The sequence below is a fragment of the Oncorhynchus masou genome, unplaced genomic scaffold (genome assembly GCF_036934945.1).
Source record: "Oncorhynchus masou masou isolate Uvic2021 unplaced genomic scaffold, UVic_Omas_1.1 unplaced_scaffold_3364, whole genome shotgun sequence".
Taxonomy (NCBI): Eukaryota; Metazoa; Chordata; class Actinopteri; order Salmoniformes; family Salmonidae; genus Oncorhynchus; species Oncorhynchus masou.
The window spans coordinates 19411-39970 of NW_027009777.1; the positions used below are offsets into that span (position 1 = coordinate 19411).

General features: G+C 45.5%; 1 protein-coding gene across 1 annotated transcript in view; it reads left to right on the plus strand.

The window, feature by feature from the left end:
• Nucleotides 1-20186, plus strand: part of LOC135534408 (bifunctional heparan sulfate N-deacetylase/N-sulfotransferase 4-like) — a gene marked incomplete at its 3' end in the record, with an annotated part of 34683 nt that extends 14497 nt beyond the window's left edge. Inside the window, exons 3-6 of the mRNA XM_064961415.1 lie at nucleotides 8411-8497; nucleotides 11026-11565; nucleotides 18884-18968; nucleotides 20032-20186. Of these exons, the coding sequence (XP_064817487.1) occupies nucleotides 8411-8497; nucleotides 11026-11565; nucleotides 18884-18968; nucleotides 20032-20186 (867 nt within the window). The remainder of the gene's footprint in view (nucleotides 1-8410; nucleotides 8498-11025; nucleotides 11566-18883; nucleotides 18969-20031) is intronic.
• Between the last annotated feature and the right edge of the window lie 374 nt (nucleotides 20187-20560).

Below are 20560 nucleotides of genomic sequence, written 5' to 3' on the forward strand. Positions count from 1 at the left end.
AGGGAGACCTGCCTCCTCTCACTGACCAGGTTAATATTATTATTATTATGGGGAAGGGAGACCTGTCTCCTCTCACTGACCAGGTTAATATTATTATTATTATGGGGAAGGAGACCTGCCTCACTGACCAGGTTAATATTATTATTATTATGGGGAAGGGAGACCTGCCTCCTCTCACTGACCAGGTTAATATTATTATTATTATGGGGAAGGAGACCTGCCTCACTGACCAGGTTAATATTATTATTATTATGGGGAATGGAGACCTGTCTCCTCTCACTGACCAGGTTAATATTATTATTATTATGGGGAAGGAGACCTGCCCTCACTGACCAGGTTAATATTATTATTATTATGGGAAGGAGACCTGTCTCCTCTCACTGACCAGGTTAATATTATTATTATTATGGGGAAGGGAGACCTGTCTCACTGACCAGGTTAATATTATTATTATTATGGGGATGGGAGACCTGCCTCCTCTCACTGACCAGGTTAATATTATTATTATTATGGGGAAGGGAGACCTGTCTCACTGACCAGGTTAATTATTATTATTATGGGGGAAGGGAGACCTGCCTCCTCTCACTGACCAGGTTAATATTATTATTATTATGGGGAAGGGAGACCTGTCTCTACTGACCAGGTTAATATTATTATTATTATGGGGAAGGGAGACCTGCCTCACTGACCAGGTTAATATTATTATTATTATGGGGAAGGGAGACCTGTCTCCTCTCACTGACCAGGTTAATATTATTATTATTATGGGGAAGGGGAGACCTGCCTCCTCTCACTGACCAGGTTAATATATTATTATTATGGGGAAGGAGACCTGTCTCACTGACCAGGTTAATATTATTATTATGGGGAAGGGAGACCTGTATCCTCTCACTGACCAGGTTAATATTATTATTATTATGGGGAAGGGAGACCTGTCTCCTCTCACTGACCAGGTTAATATTATTATTATTATGGGGAAGGGGAGACCTGTCTCCTCTCACTGACCAGGTTAATATTATTATTATTATGGGGAAGGGAGACCTGCCTCCTCTCACTGACCAGGTTAATATTATTATTATGGGGAAGGGAGACCTGTCTCACTGACCAGGTTAATATTATTATTATTATGGGGAAGGAGACCTGCCTCACTGACCATGTTAATATTATTATTATTATGGGGAAGGGAGACCTGTCTCACTGACCAGGTTAATATTATTATTATTATGGGGAAGGGAGACCTGTCCTCTCACTGACCAGGTTAATATTATTATTATTATGGGGAAGGGAGACCTGTCTCACTGACCAGGTTAATATTATTATTATTATGGGGAAGGGAGACCTGTCTCACTGACCAGGTTAATATTATTATTATTATGGGGAAGGAGACCTGTCTCACTGACCAGGTTAATATTATTATTATTATGGGGAAGGGAGACCTGTCTCACTGACCAGGTTAATATTATTATTATTATGGGGAAGGAGACCTGTCTCCTCTCACTGACCAGGTTAATATTATTATTATTATGGGGAAGGAGACCTGCCTCCTCTCACTGACCAGGTTAATATTATTATTATTATGGGGAAGGGAGACCTGTCTCACTGACCAGGTTAATATTATTATTATTATGGGGAAGGGAGACCTGCCTCCTCTCACTTACCAGGTTAATATTATTATTATTATGGGGAAGGGAGACCTGCCTCACTGACCAGGTTAATATTATTATTATTATGGGGAAGGGAGACCTGCCTCACTGACCAAGTTAATATTATTATTATTATGGGGAAGGGAGACCTGTCTCCTCTCACTGACCAGGTTAATATTATTATTATTATGGGGAAGGGAGACCTGTCTCCTCTCACTGACCAGGTTAATATTATTATTATTATGGGGAAGGGAGACCTGCCTCCTCTCACTGACCAGGTTAATATTATTATTATTATGGGGAAGGGAGACCTGCTTCCTCTCACTGACCAGGTTAATATTATTATTATTATGGGGAAGGAGACCTGCCTCTCACTGACCAGGTTAATATTATTATTATTATGGGGAAGGAGACCTGTCTCTGTCACTGACCAGGTTAATATTATTATTATTATGGGGAAGGGAGACCTGTCTCACTGACCAGGTTAATATTATTATTATTATGGGGAAGGGAGACCTGTCTCCTCTCACTGACCAGGTTAATATTATTATTATTATGGGAAGGAGACCTGTCTCCTCTCACTGACCAGGTTAATATTATTATTATGGGGAAGGGAGACCTGCCTCCTCTCACTGACCAGGTTAATATTATTATTATTATGGGGAAGGGAGACCTGTCTCACTGACCAGGTTAATATTATTATTATTATGGGGAAGGGAGACCTGTCTCACTGACCAGGTTAATATTATTATTATTATGTGGAAGGGAGACCTGTCTCACTGACCAGGTTAATATTATTATTATTATGGGGAAGGGAGACCTGCCTCACTGACCAGGTTAATATTATTATTATTATGGGGAAGGGAGACCTGTCTCACTGACCAGGTTAATATTATTATTATTATGGGGAAGGGAGACCTGTCTCCTCTCACTGACCAGGTTAATATTATTATTATTATGGGGAAGGGAGACCTGCTTCACTGACCAGGTTAATATTATTATTATTATGGGGAAGGGAGACCTGTCTCCTCTCACTGACCAGGTTAATATTATTATATTATGGGGAAGGGAGACCTGCCTCCTCTCACTGACCATGTTAATATTATTATTATTATGGGGAAGGGAGACCTGCCTCCTCTCACTGACCAGGTTAATATTATTATTATGGGAAGGGAGACCTGTCTCCTCTCACTGACCAGGTTAATATTATTATTATTATGGGGAAGGGAGACCTGCCTCCTCTCACTGACCAGGTTAATATTATTATTATTATGGGGAAGGGAGACCTGCCTCCTCTCACTGACCAGGTTAATAGTATTATTATTATGGGGAAGGGAGACCTGCCTCCTCTCACTGACCAGGTTAATATTATTATTATTATGGGGAAGGGGAGACCTGCCTCCTCTCACTGACCAGGTTAATATTATTATTATTATGGGGAAGGAGACCTGTCTCACTGACCAGGTTAATATTATTATTATTATGGGGAAGGGAGACCTGTCTCCTCTCACTGACCAGGTTAATATTATTATTATTATGGGGAAGGGAGACCTGTCTCACTGACCAGGTTAATATTATTATTATTATGGGGAAGGGAGACCTGTCTCACTGACCAGGTTAATATTATTATTATTATTATGGGGAAGGGAGACCTGTCTCCTCTCACTGACCAGGTTAATATTATTATTATCATGGGGAAGGGAGACCTGTCTCCTCTCACTGACCAGGTTAATATTATTATTATTATGGGGAAGGAGACCTGTCTCCTCTCACTGACCAGGTTAATATTATTATTATTATGGGGAAGGAGACCTGTCTCCTCTCACTGACCAGGTTAATATTATTATTATTATGGGGAAGGAGACCTGTCTCCTCTCACTGACCAGGTTAATATTATTATTATTATGGGAAGGGAGACCTGTCTCCTCTCACTGACCAGGTTAATATTATTATTATCATGGGGAAGGGAGACCTGTCTCCTCTCACTGACCAGGTTAATATTATTATTATTATGGGGAAGGGAGACCTGTCTCCTCTCACTGACCAGGTTAATATTATTATTATTATGGGGAAGGGAGACCTGTCTCCTCTCACTGACCATGTTAATAGTATTATTATTATGGGGAAGGGAGACCTGTCTCCTCTCACTGACCAGGTTAATATTATTATTATTATGGGGAAGGGAGACCTGTCTCCTCTCACTGACCATGTTAATAGTATTATTATTATGGGGAAGGGAGACCTGTCTCCTCTCACTGACCAGGTTAATATTATTATTATTATGGGGAAGGGGAGACCTGTCTCCTCTCACTGACCAGGTTAATATTATTATTATTATGGGGAAGGGAGACCTGTCTCCTCTCACTGACCAGGTTAATATTATTATTATTATGGGGAAGGGAGACCTGTCTCCTCTCACTGACCAGGTTAATATTATTATTATTATGGGGAAGGAGACCTGCCTCCTCTCACTGACCAGGTTAATATTATTATTATTATGGGGAAGGAGACCTGCCTCCTCTCACTGACCAGGTTAATATTATTATTATTATGGGGAAGGAGACCTGCCTCACTGACCAGGTTAATATTATTATTATTATGGGAAGGGAGACCTGCCTCCTCGCACTGACCAGGTTAATATTATTATTATTATGGGGAAGGAGACCTGCCTCCTCTCACTGACCAGGTTAATATTATTATTATTATGGGGAAGGGAGACCTGTCTCCTCTCACTGACCAGGTTAATATTATTATTATTATGGGAAGGGAGACCTGCCTCCTCGCACTGACCAGGTTAATATTATTATTATTATGGGGAAGGGAGACCTGCCTCCTCTCACTGACCAGGTTAATATTATTATTATGGGGAAGGGAGACCTGCCTCCTCGCACTGACCAGGTTAATATTATTATTATGGGGGAAGGGAGACCTGCCTCCTCGCACTGACCAGGTTAATATTATTATTATTATGGGGAAGGGGAGACCTGCCTCCTCTCACTGACCAGGTTAATATTATTATTATTATGGGGAAGGGAGACCTGCCTCCTCTCACTGACCAGGTTAATATTATTATTATTATGGGGAAGGGAGACCTGCCTCCTCGCACTGACCAGGTTAATATTATTATTATTATGGGGAAGGGAGACCTGCCTCCTCTCACTGACCAGGTTAATATTATTATTATTATGGGGAAGGAGACCTGCCTCTCTCACTGACCAGGTTAATATTATTATTATTATGGGGAAGGGAGACCTGCCTCCTCTCACTGACCAGGTTAATATTATTATTATTATGGGGAAGGGAGACCTGTCTCACTGACCAGGTTTATTATTATTTTTATGGGGAAGGAGACCTGTCTCACTGACCAGGTTAATATTATTATTATTATGGGGAAGGAGACCTGTCTCCTCTCACTGACCAGGTTAATATTATTATTATTATGGGGAAGGGAGACCTGTCTCACTGACCAGGTTAATATTATTATTATTATGGGGAAGGGAGACCTGTCTCACTGACCAGGTTAATATTATTATTATTATGGGGAAGGGAGACCTGTCTCCTCTCACTGACCAGGTTAATATTATTATTATTTTAGGGAAGGGAGACCTGCCTCACTGACCAGGTTAATATTATTATTATTATGGGGAAGGGAGACCTGCCTCCTCTCACTGACCAGGTTAATATTATTATTATTATGGGGAAGGGAGACCTGTCTCACTGACCAGGTAAAAAATATACAGCTTCTACCCCTGAAACAGTAGACTGCTGAACAGCTTCTACCCCTGAAACAGTAGACTGCTGAACAGCTTCTACCCCTGAAACAGTAGACTGCTGAACAGCTTCTACCCCCAAAACAGTAGACTGCTGAACAGCTTCTACCCCCAACACAGTAGACTGCTGAACAGCTTCTACCCCCAAAACAGTAGACTGCTGACCAGCTTCTACCCCCAAAACATTAGACTGCTGAACAGCTTCTACCCCTGAAACAGTAGACTGTTGAACAGCTTCTACCCCTGAAACAGTAGACTGCTGAACAGCTTCTACCCCTGAAACAGTAGACTGTTGAACAGCTTCTACCCCTGAAACAGTAGACTGCTGAACAGCTTCTACCCCTGAAACAGTAGACTGTTGAACAGCTTCTACCCCTGAAACAGTAGACTGTTGAACAGCTTCTACCCCTGAAACAGTAGACTGTTGAACAGCTTCCTACCCCAAAACATTAGACTGCTGAACAGCTTCTACCCACAATACAGTAGACTGTTGAACAGCTTCTACCCCTGAAACAGTAGACTGTTGAACAGCTTCTACCCCTGAAACAGTAGACTGTTGAACAGCTTCTACCCCCAAAACAGTAGACTGCTGAACAGCTTCTACCCCCAAAACATTAGACTGCTGAACAGCTTCTACCCACAATACAGTAGACTGTTGAACAGCTTCTACCCCTGAAACAGTAGACTGCTGAACAGCTTCTACCCCTGAAACAGTAGACTGTTGAACAGCTTCTACCCCCAAAACATTAGACTGCTGAACAGCTTCTACCCCCAACACAGTAGACTGTTGAACAGCTTCTACCCCTGAAACAGTAGACTGTTGAACAGCTTCTACCCCTGAAACAGTAGACTGCTGACCAGCTTCTACCCCCAAAACATTAGACTGCTGAACAGCTTCTACCCCCAACACAGTAGACTGTTGAACAGCTTCTACCCCCAAAACAGTAGACTGCTGAACAGCTTCTACCCCTGAAACAGTAGACTGTTGAACAGCTTCTACCCCCAAAACAGTAGACTGCTGAACAGCTTCTACCCCCAACACAGTAGACTGTTGAACAGCTTCTACCCCTGAAACAGTAGACTGTTGAACAGCTTCTACCCCTGAAACAGTAGACTGCTGACCAGCTTCTACCCCCAAAACAGTAGACTGTTGAACAGCTTCTATCCCCAACACAGTAGACTGCTGAACAGCTTCTACCCCCAACACAGTAGACTGTTGAACAGCTTCTACCCCTGAAACAGTAGACTGTTGAACAGCTTCTACCCCCAACACAGTAGACTGTTGAACAGCTTCTACCCCCAAAACAGTAGACTGCTGAACAGCTTCTACCCACAAAACAGTAGACTGCTGAACAGCTTCTACCCCCAAAACAGTAGACTGCTGAACAGCTTCTACCCCCAACACAGTAGACTGCTGAACAGCTTCTACCCCCAAAACAGTAGACTGCTGAACAGCTTCTACCCCCAAAACAGTAGACTGCTGAACAGCTTCTACCCCTGAAACAGTAGACTGCTGAACAGCTTCTACCCCCAACACAGTAGACTGCTGAACAGCTTCTACCCCTGAAACAGTAGACTGCTGAACAGCTTCTACCCCCAAAACATTAGACTGCTGAACAGCTTCTACCCCCAAAACAGTAGACTGCTGAACAGCTTCTACCCCCAACACAGTAGACTGCTGAACAGCTTCTACCCCCAACACAGTAGACTGTTGAACAGCTTCTACCCCCAAAACAGTAGACTGCTGAACAGCTTCTACCCCCAAAACAGTAGACTGCTGAACAGCTTCTACCCCCAACACAGTAGACTGTTGAACAGCTTCTACCCCCAAAACATTAGACTGCTGAACAGCTTCTACCCCTGAAACAGTAGACTGCTGAACAGCTTCTACCCCTGAAACAGTAGACTGTTGAACAGCTTCTACCCCTGAAACAGTAGACTGCTGAACAGCTTCTACCCCCAACACAGTAGACTGCTGAACAGCTTCTACCCCTGAAACAGTAGACTGTTGAACAGCTTCTACCCCTGAAACAGTAGACTGCTGAACAGCTTCTACCCCTGAAACAGTAGACTGTTGAACAGCTTCTACCCCTGAAACAGTAGACTGCTGAACAGCTTCTACCCCTGAAACAGTAGACTGTTGAACAGCTTCTACCCCTGAAACAGTAGACTGTTGAACAGCTTCTACCCCTGAAACAGTAGACTGTTGAACAGCTTCTACCCCCAAAACATTAGACTGCTGAACAGCTTCTACCCACAATACAGTAGACTGTTGAACAGCTTCTACCCCTGAAACAGTAGACTGTTGAACAGCTTCTACCCCTGAAACAGTAGACTGTTGAACAGCTTCTACCCCCAAAACAGTAGACTGCTGAACAGCTTCTACCCCCAAAACATTAGACTGCTGAACAGCTTCTACCCACAATACAGTAGACTGTTGAACAGCTTCTACCCCTGAAACAGTAGACTGTTGAACAGCTTCTACCCCTGAAACAGTAGACTGCTGAACAGCTTCTACCCCTGAAACAGTAGACTGCTGAACAGCTTCTACCCCCAACACAGTAGACTGTTGAACAGCTTCTACCCCTGAAACAGTAGACTGCTGAACAGCTTCTACCCCCAAAACAGTAGACTGCTGAACAGCTTCTACCATCAAAACAGTAGACTGCTGAACAGCTTCTACCCCTGAAACAGTAGACTGTTGAACAGCTTCTACCCCTGAAACAGTAGACTGCTGAACAGCTTCTACCCCTGAAACATTAGACTGTTGAACAGCTTCTACCCCCAAAACAGTAGACTGCTGAACAGCTTCTACCCCTGAAACATTAGACTGCTGAACAGCTTCTACCCCCAACACAGAAGCTACCGCATGTTGCCGTGGTTACATCTAAAATCACAAAGGACCTGTAACACATCAAAAGCCAACCGCACATTGCCGTGGTTACGTCACAACAGAAGTGTAACGAGCTGTTTTACGTTGTTCTCTTTATTTCAAAGGGGCGTGGTCGCTACATCCTGGTCATCTACGAGAGTCTGTTGAAGTACGCCCACACTGACCCCGGGAACAGACAGCTGCTACACCAGGTACAGACACACTGACCCCTGGAACAGACACACTGACCCCGGGAACAGACAGCTGCTACACCAGGTACAGACACACTGACCCCTGGAACAGACACACTGACCCCGGGAACAGACACACTGACCCCTGGAACAGACACACTGACCCCGGGAACAGACAGCTGCTACACCAGGTACAGACACACTGACCCCTGGAACAGACAGCTGCTACACCAGGTACAGACACACAGACCCCTGGAACAGACACACTGACCCCTGGAACAGACACACTGACCCCTGGAACAGACACACTGACCCCTGGAACAGACACACTGACCCCTGGAACAGACACACTGACCCCGGGAACAGACACACTGACCCCGGGAACAGACACACTGACCCCGGGAACAGACACACTGACCCCTGGAACAGACACACTGACCCCTGGAACAGACACACTGACCCCTGGAACAGACACACTGACCCCTGGAACAGACACTCTGACCCCTGGAACAGACACACTGACCCCTGGAACAGACACACTGACCCCTGGAACAGACACACTGACCCCGGGAACAGACACACTGACACACTGACCCCTGGAACAGACACACTGACCCCTGGCAAAGACAGCTGTTGAACGATCACTAACATTCACTAACGTTCGTCTGGTTGTCAGCTAACATTCACTAACGTTCGTCTGGTTGTCAGCTAACATTAACTAACGTTCGTCTGGTTGTCAACTAACATTAACTAACGTTCGTCTGGTTGTCAGCTAACATTAACTAACGTTCGTCTGGTTGTCAACTAACATTAACTAACGTTCTTCTGGTTGTCAGCTAACATTAACTAACATTCACTAACATTTGTCTGGTTGTCAGCTAACATTAACTAACATTCACTAACGTTCGTCTGGTTGTCAGCTAACATTAACTAACGTTCGTCTGGTTGTCAACTAACATTAACTAACGTTCGTCTGGTTGTCAGCTAACATTAACTAACATTCACTAACGTTTGTCTGGTTGTCAGCTAACATTAACTAACGTTCGTCTGGTTGTCAACTAACATTAACTAACGTTCGTCTGGTTGTCAGCTAACATTAACTAACATTCACTAACGTTTGTCTGTTTGTCAGCTAACATTAACTAACGTTCGTCTGGTTGTCAGCTAACATTAACTAACATTCACTAACGTTCGTCTGGTTGTCAGCTAAAATTAACTAACATTCACTAACGTTCGTCTGGTTGTCAACTAACATTAACTAACGTTCGTCTGGTTGTCAGCTAACATTAACTAACGTTCATCTGGTTGTCAGCTAACATTAACTAACGTTCGTCTGGTTGTCAGCTAACGTTCACTAACGTTCATCTGGTTGTCAGCTAACATTCACTAACGTTCGTCTGGTTGTCAACTAACATTCACTAACGTCCGTCTGGTTGTCAGCTAACATTAACTAACGTTCGTCTGGTTGTCAGCTAACATTAACTAACGTTCGTCTGGTTGTCAGCTAACATTAACTAACGTTCGTCTGGTTGTCAGCTAACATTAACTAACATTCACTAACGTTCGTCTGGTTGTCAGCTAACATTAACTAACGCGTTCACTAACGCTCGTCTGGTTGTCAACTAACATTAACTAACGCTCGCCTGGTTGTCAGCTAACGTTCGCCTGGTTGTCAGCTAACATTCACTGACGCTTCGCCTGGTTGTCAGCTAACATTCACTAACGCCGCCTGGTTGTCAACTAACATTAACTAACGTTCGTCTGGTTGTCAGCTAACATTCACTAACGTTCGTCTGGTTGTCAGCTAACATTCACTAACGTTCGTCTGGTTGTCAGCTAACATTCACTAACGTTCGCCTGGTTGTCAGCTAACATTAACTAACGCTCGCCTGGTTGTCAGCTAACATTAACTAACGCTTGTCTGGTTGTCAGCTAACATTAACTAACGCTCGTCTGGTTGTCAGCTAACATTAACTAACGCTCGTCTGGTTGTCAGCTAACGCTCGTCTGGTTGTCAACTAACATTAACTAACGCTCGCCTGGTTGTCAACTAACATTCGCCTGGTTGTCAACTAACGCTCGTCTGGTTGTCAACTAACATTCACTAACGTTTGTCTGGTTGTCAGCTAACATTAACTAACATTCGTCTTGTTGTCAGCTAACATTAACTAACGTTCGTCTGGTTGTCAGCTAACATTAACTAACGTTCGTCTGGTTGTCAACTAACAGTAACTAACGCTCGCCTGGTTGTCAGCTAACGTTCACTAACGCTCGCCTCCGGGTTGTCAGCTAACGCTCACTAACGCTCGTCTGGTTGTCAACTAACATTAACTAACGTTCGTCTGGTTGTCAGCTAACATTAACTAACATTCACTAACGTTCGTCTGGTTGTCAACTAACATTAACTAACGCTCGTCTGGTTGTCAGCTAACATTAACTAACATTCACTAACGTTCGTCTGGTTGTCAGCTAACATTAACTAACGTTCACTAACGTTCGTCTGGTTGTCAGCTGCCTCTTGCCAAATGTTGTCCCTTGTTGTCCCCCAGTACTGTCTCCGTTATCGAGTCGGCATCATCACCTTCCACAGAGCCAATCAGAACTCTCCGCCCCTGCTGAATCTCCGGGGTCTTCCCCTGCTGCTACGGACCAATCAGGCGCTCCGAGACGCCTCTGTGATGTCACGTTCGCCCCTCCTCCACCTGACGCGGGCTGAGACGGACCGTGGACCACTCCCTGGTGATGACTGGACCACATTCTCCTCCAACCACTCCTCCTACCAGGCTGTTGTCCAGGCACGGCCCAGGGAGGGAGGCCCCGGAGTGGGCAGCGGAGATAATCCAGTCCCTGGTTTCAGTCGGGGCCTACGGGCTACGGTGGTGTTGGATGCGGGGCTTTTTGACGGTGTTCAAAGGGTCATCTTCGGACACGGCCTGGGCTACTGGCTACACAGGCTCCTATTGGTGGACGCTATCACTTACCTCACGGACAGGAAGTTGTCGTTGGGGTTGGAGCGTCACATCCTGGTGGATATAGATGACATCTTTGTTGGGAAGGAAGGAACACGCATGAACACCAAGGATGTTAAGGTAGGAGGAAACGGTGGGGTGGGGGGCTCCATGAACACCAAGGATGTTAAGGTAGGAGGAAACGGTGGGGTGGGGGGCTCCATGAACACCAAGGATGTTAAGGTAGGAGGGAGGGGGGGGGCTCCATGAACACCAAGGATGTTAAGGTAGGAGGGAGGGGGGGGCTCCATGAACACCAAGGATGTTAAGGTAGGAGGAAACGGGAGGGGGCTCCATGAACACTAAGGATGTTAAGGTAGGAGGGAGGGGGGGCTCCATGAACACCAAGGATGTTAAGGTAGGAGGAAATGGTGGGGGGTCCATGAACACCAAGAATGTTAAGGTAGGAGGAAATGGGGGGGGGATCCATGAACACCAAGGATGTTAAGGTAGGAGGGAGGGGGGGGCTCCATGAACACCAAGGATGTTAAGGTGGGGGGCTCCATGAACACCAAGGATGTTAAGGTAGGAGGAAACGGGTGGGGGGCGGGGCTCCATGAACACCAAGGATGTTAAGGTAGGAGGAAACGGTGGGGGGGGCGGGGCTCCATGAACACCAAGGATGTTAAGGTAGGAGGAAACGGTGGGGTGGGGGGCTCCATGAACACCAAGGATGTTAAGGTGGGGGGCTTCATGAACACCAAGGATGTTAAGTTTGGGGGGCTCCATGAACACCAAGGATGTTAAGGTAGGAGGAAACGGGGGCTCCATGAACACCAAGGATGTTAAGGTAGGAGGAAACGGGGGGGGGGTCTCCATGAACACCAAGAATGTTAAGGTAGGAGGAAATGGGGGATCCATGAACACCAAGGATGTTAAGGTAGGAGGGAGGGGGGGGCTCCATGAACACCAAGGATGTTAAGGTAGGAGGAAACGGTGGGGTGGGGGGCTCCATGAACACCAAGGATGTTAAGGTGGGGGGCTCCATGAACACCAAGGATGTTAAGGTAGGAGGAAACGGTGGGGGGGCGGGGCTCCATGAACACCAAGGATGTTAAGGTAGGAGGAAACGGTGGGGTGGGGGCTCCATGAACACCAAGGATGTTAAGGTAGGAGGGGGGCTGCATGAACACCAAGGATGTTAAGTTTGGGGGGGGCTCCATGAACACCAAGGATGTTAAGGTAGGAGGAAACAGGGGGGGGGGGGCTCCATGAACACCAAGGAAGTTAAGGTAGGAGGAAATGGGGTGGGGCTCCAAGCGGTGCAGTGTGTCTGAGATTAGACCTGGGCCTTTTGTTTGGCTCACTGCAGTGTGTATTAGTGTGTGTGACAGGGGAGAGGTGTGTGTGTGTTGCTCTGCAGTGTGTCTGAGATTAGACCAGGGCCTTTTGCTTGGCTCACTGCAGTGTGTATTAGTGTGTGTGACAGGGGAGAGGTGTGTGTGTGACAGGGGAGAGGTGTGTTGCTCTGCAGTGTGTCTGAGATTAGACCAGGGCCTTTTGCTTGGCTCACTGCATCGATCCTGACACCACACAGCCTGCACTCTGGGGAGAAAGGTGTGTGTGTGTGTGTGTGTGTGTGTGTGTGTGTGTGTGTGTGTGTGTGTGTGTGTGTGTGTGTGTGTGTGTGTGTGTGTGTGTGTGTGTGTGTGTGTGTGTGTGTGTGTGTGTGTAGCTCTGTAGATTAGAATGTCACTACCTGTCAGTGTTTGACATTTTTCCTATAATGCATCAGAAATATGACCTGAACATCTAGGACCTTGGAGAGAGGGGGGGGAGAGAGAGAGAAGGAGGTGAGGGAGGGAGGGGGAACAGACACAGAGAGAGGAGGTGAGAGAGAGAGAGAGAGAGAGAGAGAGAGTGGGAGGGGAGGGGGACAGACACAGAGAGAGGTGAGAGAGAGAGAGAGAGTGGGAGGGGAGGGGGACAGACACAGAGAGAGGAGGTGAGAGAGAGAGAGAGTGGGAGGGGAGGGGGACAGACACAGAGAGAGAAGGAGAGATTATACTAGCCTGCCCAACACCTCAGACAGAGGGAGAAGGAGAGAAGGTAGAGAGAGATATAGGGGACAGGAAAGAAGGGAGATGAAGGTAGAGAGAGATAGAGAAGGTAGAGAGAGATAGAGGGGACAGGACAGAAGGGAGATGAAGGTAGAGAGAGATCGAGAAGGTAGAGAGAGATAGAGAAGGTAGAGAGAGATAGAGGGGACAGGACAGAAGGAGATGAAGGTAGAGAGAGATAGAGAAGGTAGAGAGAGATAGAGGGGACAGGACAGAAGGGAGATGAAGGTAGAGAGAGATAGAGAAGGTAGAGAGAGATAGAGGGGACAGGACAGAAGGGAGATGAAGGTAGAGAGAGATCGAGAAGGTAGAGAGAGATAGAGAAGGTAGAGAGAGATAGAGGGGACAGGACAGAAGGAGATGAAGGTAGAGAGAGATAGAGAAGGTAGAGAGAGATAGAGGGGACAGGACAGAAGGAGATGAAGGTAGAGAGAGGTAGAGAAGGTAGAGAGAGATAGAGGGGACAGGACAGAAGGGAGATGAAGGTAGAGAGAGATAGAGAAGGTAGAGAGAGATAGAGAAGGTAGAGAGAGATAGAGGGGAGATGAAGGTAGAGAGAGATAGAGAAGGTAGAGAGAGATAGAGAAGGTAGGGAGAGATAGAGGGGACAGGACAGAAGGGAGATGAAGGTAGAGAGAGATAGAGAAGGTAGAGAGAGATAGAGGGGACAGGACAGAAGGGAGATGAAGGTAGAGAGAGATCGAGAAGGTAGAGAGAGATAGAGAAGGTAGAGAGAGATAGAGGGGACAGGACAGAAGGGAGATGAAGGTAGAGAGAGATAGAGAAGGTAGAGAGAGATAGAGAAGGTAGAGAGAGATAGAGAAGGTAGAGAGAGATAGAGGGGACAGGACAGAAGGGAGATGAAGGTAGAGAGAGGTAGAGAAGGTAGAGAGAGATAGAGAAGGTAGAGAGAGATAGAGGGGACAGGACAGAAGGGAGATGGGGAATGTCTGAAAAGGGTAGAGATTGAAAGAGAAAGAAAGAGAGAGAGATGAGGACAGACGGAGAGAGGAGAGAGACAGACTGAGAGAAAGAGAGAGAGATGAGGACAGACGGAGAGAGGAGAGAGACAGACTGAGAGAAAGAGAGAGAGATGAGGACAGACGGAGAGAGGAGAGAGACAGACTAAGAGAAAGAGAGAGAGATGAGGACAGACGGAGAGAGGAGAGAGACAGACTGAGAGAAAGAGAGAGAGATGAGGACAGACGGAGAGAGGAGAGAGACAGACTGAGAGAAAGAGAGAGAGATGAGGACAGACAGAGAGATGAGAGAGACAGACTGAGAGAAAGAGAGAGAGATGAGGACAGACGGAGAGAGGAGAGAGACAGACTGAGAGAAAGAGAGAGAGATGAGGACAGACGGAGAGAGGAGAGAGACAGACTGAGAGAAAGAGAGAGAGACGGGGATAGATGGAAGACAGACTGAGAGAAAGAGAGAGAGATGAGGACAGACGGAGAGAGGAGAGAGACAGACTGAGAGAAAGAGAGAGAGATGAGGACAGACGGAGAGAGGAGAGAGACAGACTGAGAGAAAGAGAGCGAGATGAGGACAGACAGAGAGATGAGAGAGACAGACTGAGAGAAAGAGAGAGATGAGGAGGACAGACGGAGAGAGGAGAGAGACAGACTGAGAGAAAGAGAGAGAGATGAGGACAGACGGAGAGAGGAGAGAGACAGACTGAGAGAAAGAGAGAGAGACGGGGATAGATGGAGAGAGGAGAGAGACAGACTGAGAGAAAGAGAGAGAGATGAGGACAGACGGAGAGAGGAGAGAGACAGACTGAGAGAAAGAGAGAGAGACGGGGATAGATGGAGAGAGGAGAGAGACAGACTGAGAGAAAGAGAGAGAGACGGGGATAGATGGAGAGAGGAGAGAAAGGGGAAGAGAGAGAGAGACGGGGATAGATTGAGAGGGAGAGACAGACTGAGAGAAAGAGAGAGAGACGGGGATAGATGGAGAGAGGAGAGACAGACTGAGAGAAAGAGAGAGAGACAGGGATAGATGGAGAGAGAAGAGACAGACTGAGAGAAAGAGACAAGAGAATGATACAGCCATTCATTCCTGCTGTATCAGCCTTCCTTTAAAATAAAACAGTTGTCTTCAGAGAATTTGACATTTTCACAGAGAGATTGAGAGAAGTATGGAAGTAGAGGGAGGAGAAATATGGGGGAGAGGGAAATGGAATGAAAGGGGGAGGAGAATGAGAGAGAAGGAGGAAGAGAGAAGAGAGAGGGGGAGAGAGAGAAGAGAGGGGGAGAGAGAAGAGAGGGGAGAGGAGGGAAGGGGAAAGAGAGAGGAGAGAAAGGGGAAGAGAGAGAGGAGAAGAAAGGGGGAGAGAGAGAAGAGAGGAGGGAAGGGGAAAGAGAGAGGAGAGAAAGGGGAGGAGAGAGAGGAGAGAGAGGGAAGGGGAGAGAAGAGAAGAGAGGGAAGAGTAGGGAAGGGTAAAGAGAGGAGAGAAAGGGAAGGGGAGAGAAGAGAAGAGGGGGAAGAGGAGGGAAGGGGAAATGAGGAGAGGAAGGGGAGAGAAGAGAAGAGAGGGAAGAGGAGTCAAGGGGAAAGAAGAGAAGAGAGGGAAGAGGAGGGAAGGGGAAAGAGAGGAGAGACAGGGAAGGAGAGAGGGGGGAAGGGGAAAGATATGAGAGAAAGGGAATTGGAGAGAAGAGAAGAGTTAGGGAAAGAGAGAAAGGGGAATGAGAGTGAGAGAAAGGGAAGGGGAGAGAAGAGAAGAGAGGGAAGAGGAGGGAAGGGGAAAGAGGAGAGGAAGGGGAGAGAAGAGAAGAGAGGGAAGAGGAGGGAAGGGGAAAGAGGAGAGGAAGGGGAGAGAAGAGAAGAGAGGGAAGAGGAGGGAAGGGGAAAGAGGAGAGGAAGGGGAGAGAAGAGAAGAGAGGGAAGAGGAGGGAAGGGAAAGAGAGGAGAGAAAGGGAAGGAGAGAGGGGGAAGGGGAAAGAGAGGAGAAAAAAAGGGAAGGAGAGAGGGGAAGGGGAAAGAGAGGAGAGAAAGGGAATGGGAGAGAAGAGAAGAGTTAGGGAAAGAGAGAAAGGGAATGAGAGTGAGAGAAAGGAAGGGGAGAGAAGAGAAGAGAGGGAAGAGGAGGGAAGGGGAAAGAGAGGAGAGAAAGGGAAGGGAGAGAAGAGAAGAGGGGGAAAGAGAAAAAGGGGAATGAGAGAGATGAGAAAGAGGAGAGAGAGGAGAAGGAGAGGAGGGAAGGGGAAAGAGAGAGGAGAGAAAGGAGAGAGGAGAGAGATGAGAGAGAGGAGGGAAGGGGAAAGAGAGAGGAGAGAGAGGAGAGAGAGGGGGGAGGAAAATGACACCCAAATCTACCTGCCTGATATTATTTTTTATTATTTCAAATGTAACCTTTATTTAACTATGCATAATATTGGTATCATTTGAAAGAAAACACTTTGAAGTTTGTGGAAATGTAAAATGAATGTAGGAGAATGTAACACATGAGATCTAACACACAGACATATCGAACACTCAGACATTTAGAACACCCGGACATTTAGAACACTCAGACATTTAGAACACCCAGACATTTAAAACACCAAGACATTTAGAACACTCAGACATTTAGAACACCCGGACATTTAGAACACCCAGACATTTAGAACACCCGGACATTTAGAACACTCAGACATTTAGAACACCCGGACATTTAGAACACTCAGACATTTAAAACACCCAGACATTTAGAACACTCAGACATTTAGAACACCCGGACATTTAGAACACCCGGACATTTAGAACACTCAGACATTTAAAACACCCAGACATTTAGAACACTCAGACATTTAGAACACCCGGACATTTAGAACACCCAGACATTTAGAACACCCGGACATTTAGAACACTCAGACATTTAGAACACCCGGACATTTAGAACACCCAGACATTTAGAACACCCAGACATTTAGAATACTCAGACATTTAGAACACCCGGACATTTAGAACACCCGGACATTTAGAATACCCAGACATTTAGAACACCCAGACATTTAAAACACTCAGACATATCGAACACTCAGACATTTAGAACACCCGGACATATCGAACACCCAGACATTTAAAACACTCGGACATTTAGAACACTCAGACATTTAGAACACCCGGACATTTAGAACACCCAGACATTTAAAACACTCAGACATTTAGAACACCCAGACATTTAAAACACTCGGACATTTAGAACACTCGGACATTTAGAACACTCAGACATTTAGAACACTCAGAACATTTGGAACACTGAGAACATTTGGAACACTGAGAACATTTAGAACACTACACATTTAGAACACTCAGGCATTTAGAACACTACACATTTAGAACACTCAGGTATTTAGAACACTCCGGCATTTAGAACACTGAGAACATTTAGAACACTCCACATTTAGAACACTCAGGCATTTAGAACACTCCACATTTAGAACACTCGGGCATTTAGAACACTCAGAACATTTAGAACACTCGGAACATTTAGAACACTCAGGCATTCAGAACACTCAGAACATTTAGAACACTCAGAACATTTAAAACACTCAGAGCATTTAGAACACTCAGGCATTTAGAACATTTAGAACACTCAGACCATTTAGAACACTCAGGCATTTAGAACACTCAGACATTTAAAACACTCAGACATATCGAACACCCAGACATTTAAAACACTCAGACATTTAGAACACTTGGACATTTAGAACACCCGGACATTTAGAACACCCAGACATTTAAAACACTCAGACATTTAGAACACCCAGACATTTAAAACACTCGGACATTTAGAACACTCGGACATTTAGAACACTCAGACATTTAGAACACTCAGAACATTTGGAACACTGAGAACATTTGGAACACTGAGAACATTTAGAACACTCCACATTTAGAACACTCAGGCATTTAGAACACTCCACATTTAGAACACTCAGGTATTTAGAACACTCCGGCATTTAGAACACTGAGAACATTTAGAACACTCCACATTTAGAACACTCAGGCATTTAGAACACTCAACATTTAGAACACTCAGGCATTTAGAACACTCAGAACATATAGAACACTCGGAACATTTAGAACACTCAGGCATTCAGAACACTCAGAACATTTAGAACACTCAGAACATTTAAAACACTCAGAGCATTTAGAACACTCAGGCATTTACAACATTTAGAACACTCAGAACATTTAGAACACTCCACATTTAGAACACTCAGGCATTTAGAACAATCAGAACATTCAGAACACCCAGGCATTTTGAACACTCACAACATTTATAACACTCAGACATTTAGAAGAGATCATATAACAAATCTTACACAACTCTCTCTCTCTTTCTCCAGGCCCTCCTGGACACTCAGAACCAGCTGAGATCTCGAATCACCAACTTCACCTTTAATCTCAAATCTGGAAAGTTCTACCATACAGGTACAGTACAATGTTACAATGTTCTATCATATTAAGGACAGTAATTATATAGAGACAGTAACCAGTCATATAACTACTGTCAGAACCAGTCAGAACCAGTCAAATAACTACTGACAGAACCAGTCAGAACCAGTCATATAACTACTGACAGAACCAGTCAGAACCACTCATATAACTACTGACAGAACCAGTCAGAACCAGTCATATAACTACTGACAGAACCAGTCAGAACCAGTCATATAACTACTGTCAGAACCAGTCAGAACCAGTCATATAACTACTGTCAGAACCAGTCAGAACCAGTCATATAACTACTGACAGAACCAGTCAGAACCAGTCATATAACTACTGACAGAACCAGTCATATAACTACTGACAGAACCAGTCAGAACCAGTCATATAACTACTGACAGAACCAGTCAGAACCAGTCATATAACTACTGTCAGAACCAGTCATATAACTACTGACAGAACCAGTCAGAACCAGTCATATAACTACTGTCAGAACCAGTCATATAACTACTGACAGAACCAGTCAGAACCAGTCATATAACTACTGACAGAACCAGTCAGAACCAGTCATATAACTACTGACAGAACCAGTCAGAACCAGTCATATAACTACTGACAGAACCAGTCAGAACCAGTCATATAACTACTGACAGAACCAGTCAGAACCAGTCATATAACTACTGTCAGAACCAGACAGAACCACTCATATAACTACTGAGAGAACCAGTCAGAACCAGTCATATAACTACTGACAGAACCAGTCAGAACCACTCATATAACTACTGACAGAACCAGACAGAACCACTCATATAACTACTGACAGAACCAGTCAGAACCAGTCATAACCACTGGCCAGAACCAGTCAGAACCAGTCATATAACTACTGTCAGAACCAGACATATAACTGACAGAACCAGTCAGAACTACTGTGTGTGTGTGTGTGTGTGTGTGTGTGTGTGTGTGTGTGTGTGTGTGTGTGTGTGTGTGTGTGTGTGTGTGTGTGTGTGTGTGTGTGTGTGTGTGTGTGTGTGTGTGTGTGAGTGGTTTCCAGGTACAGATGAAGAGGATGAGGGAGATGATGTGCTGCTCGGTTCTGTATCAGAGTTCTGGTGGTTCCCTCACATGTACAGCCACATGCAGCCACACCTCTTCAACAACCTCACCTCTCTGCTGGAGCAGATGGTCCTTAACAAGGACTTCGCTCTGGTGAGACACACACACACACACACACACACACACACACACACACACACACACACACACACCCTGGTGTGTAAATTATTAGTGGTAATCAGACTTTAACAGCTTTTTATTGTCATTTTCAAACAGAATAAAATCCACGGTGATGTGATTCTCCCTCTCTCTCTCTGTCTTTCTGTCTCTCTCTCTGTCTTTCTGTCTCTCTCTCTCTCTCTGTCTCTCTCTCTCTTTCTCTCTCTGTGTCTCTCTCTGTCTCTCTCTCTCTGTCTCTCTCTCTATGTCTCTCTCTCTCTATGTCTCTCTCTATGTCTCTCTCTCTCTCTCTCTGTCCCTCTCTCTCTGTCTCCCTCTCTGCTCTCTCTCTCTATGTCTCTCTCTCT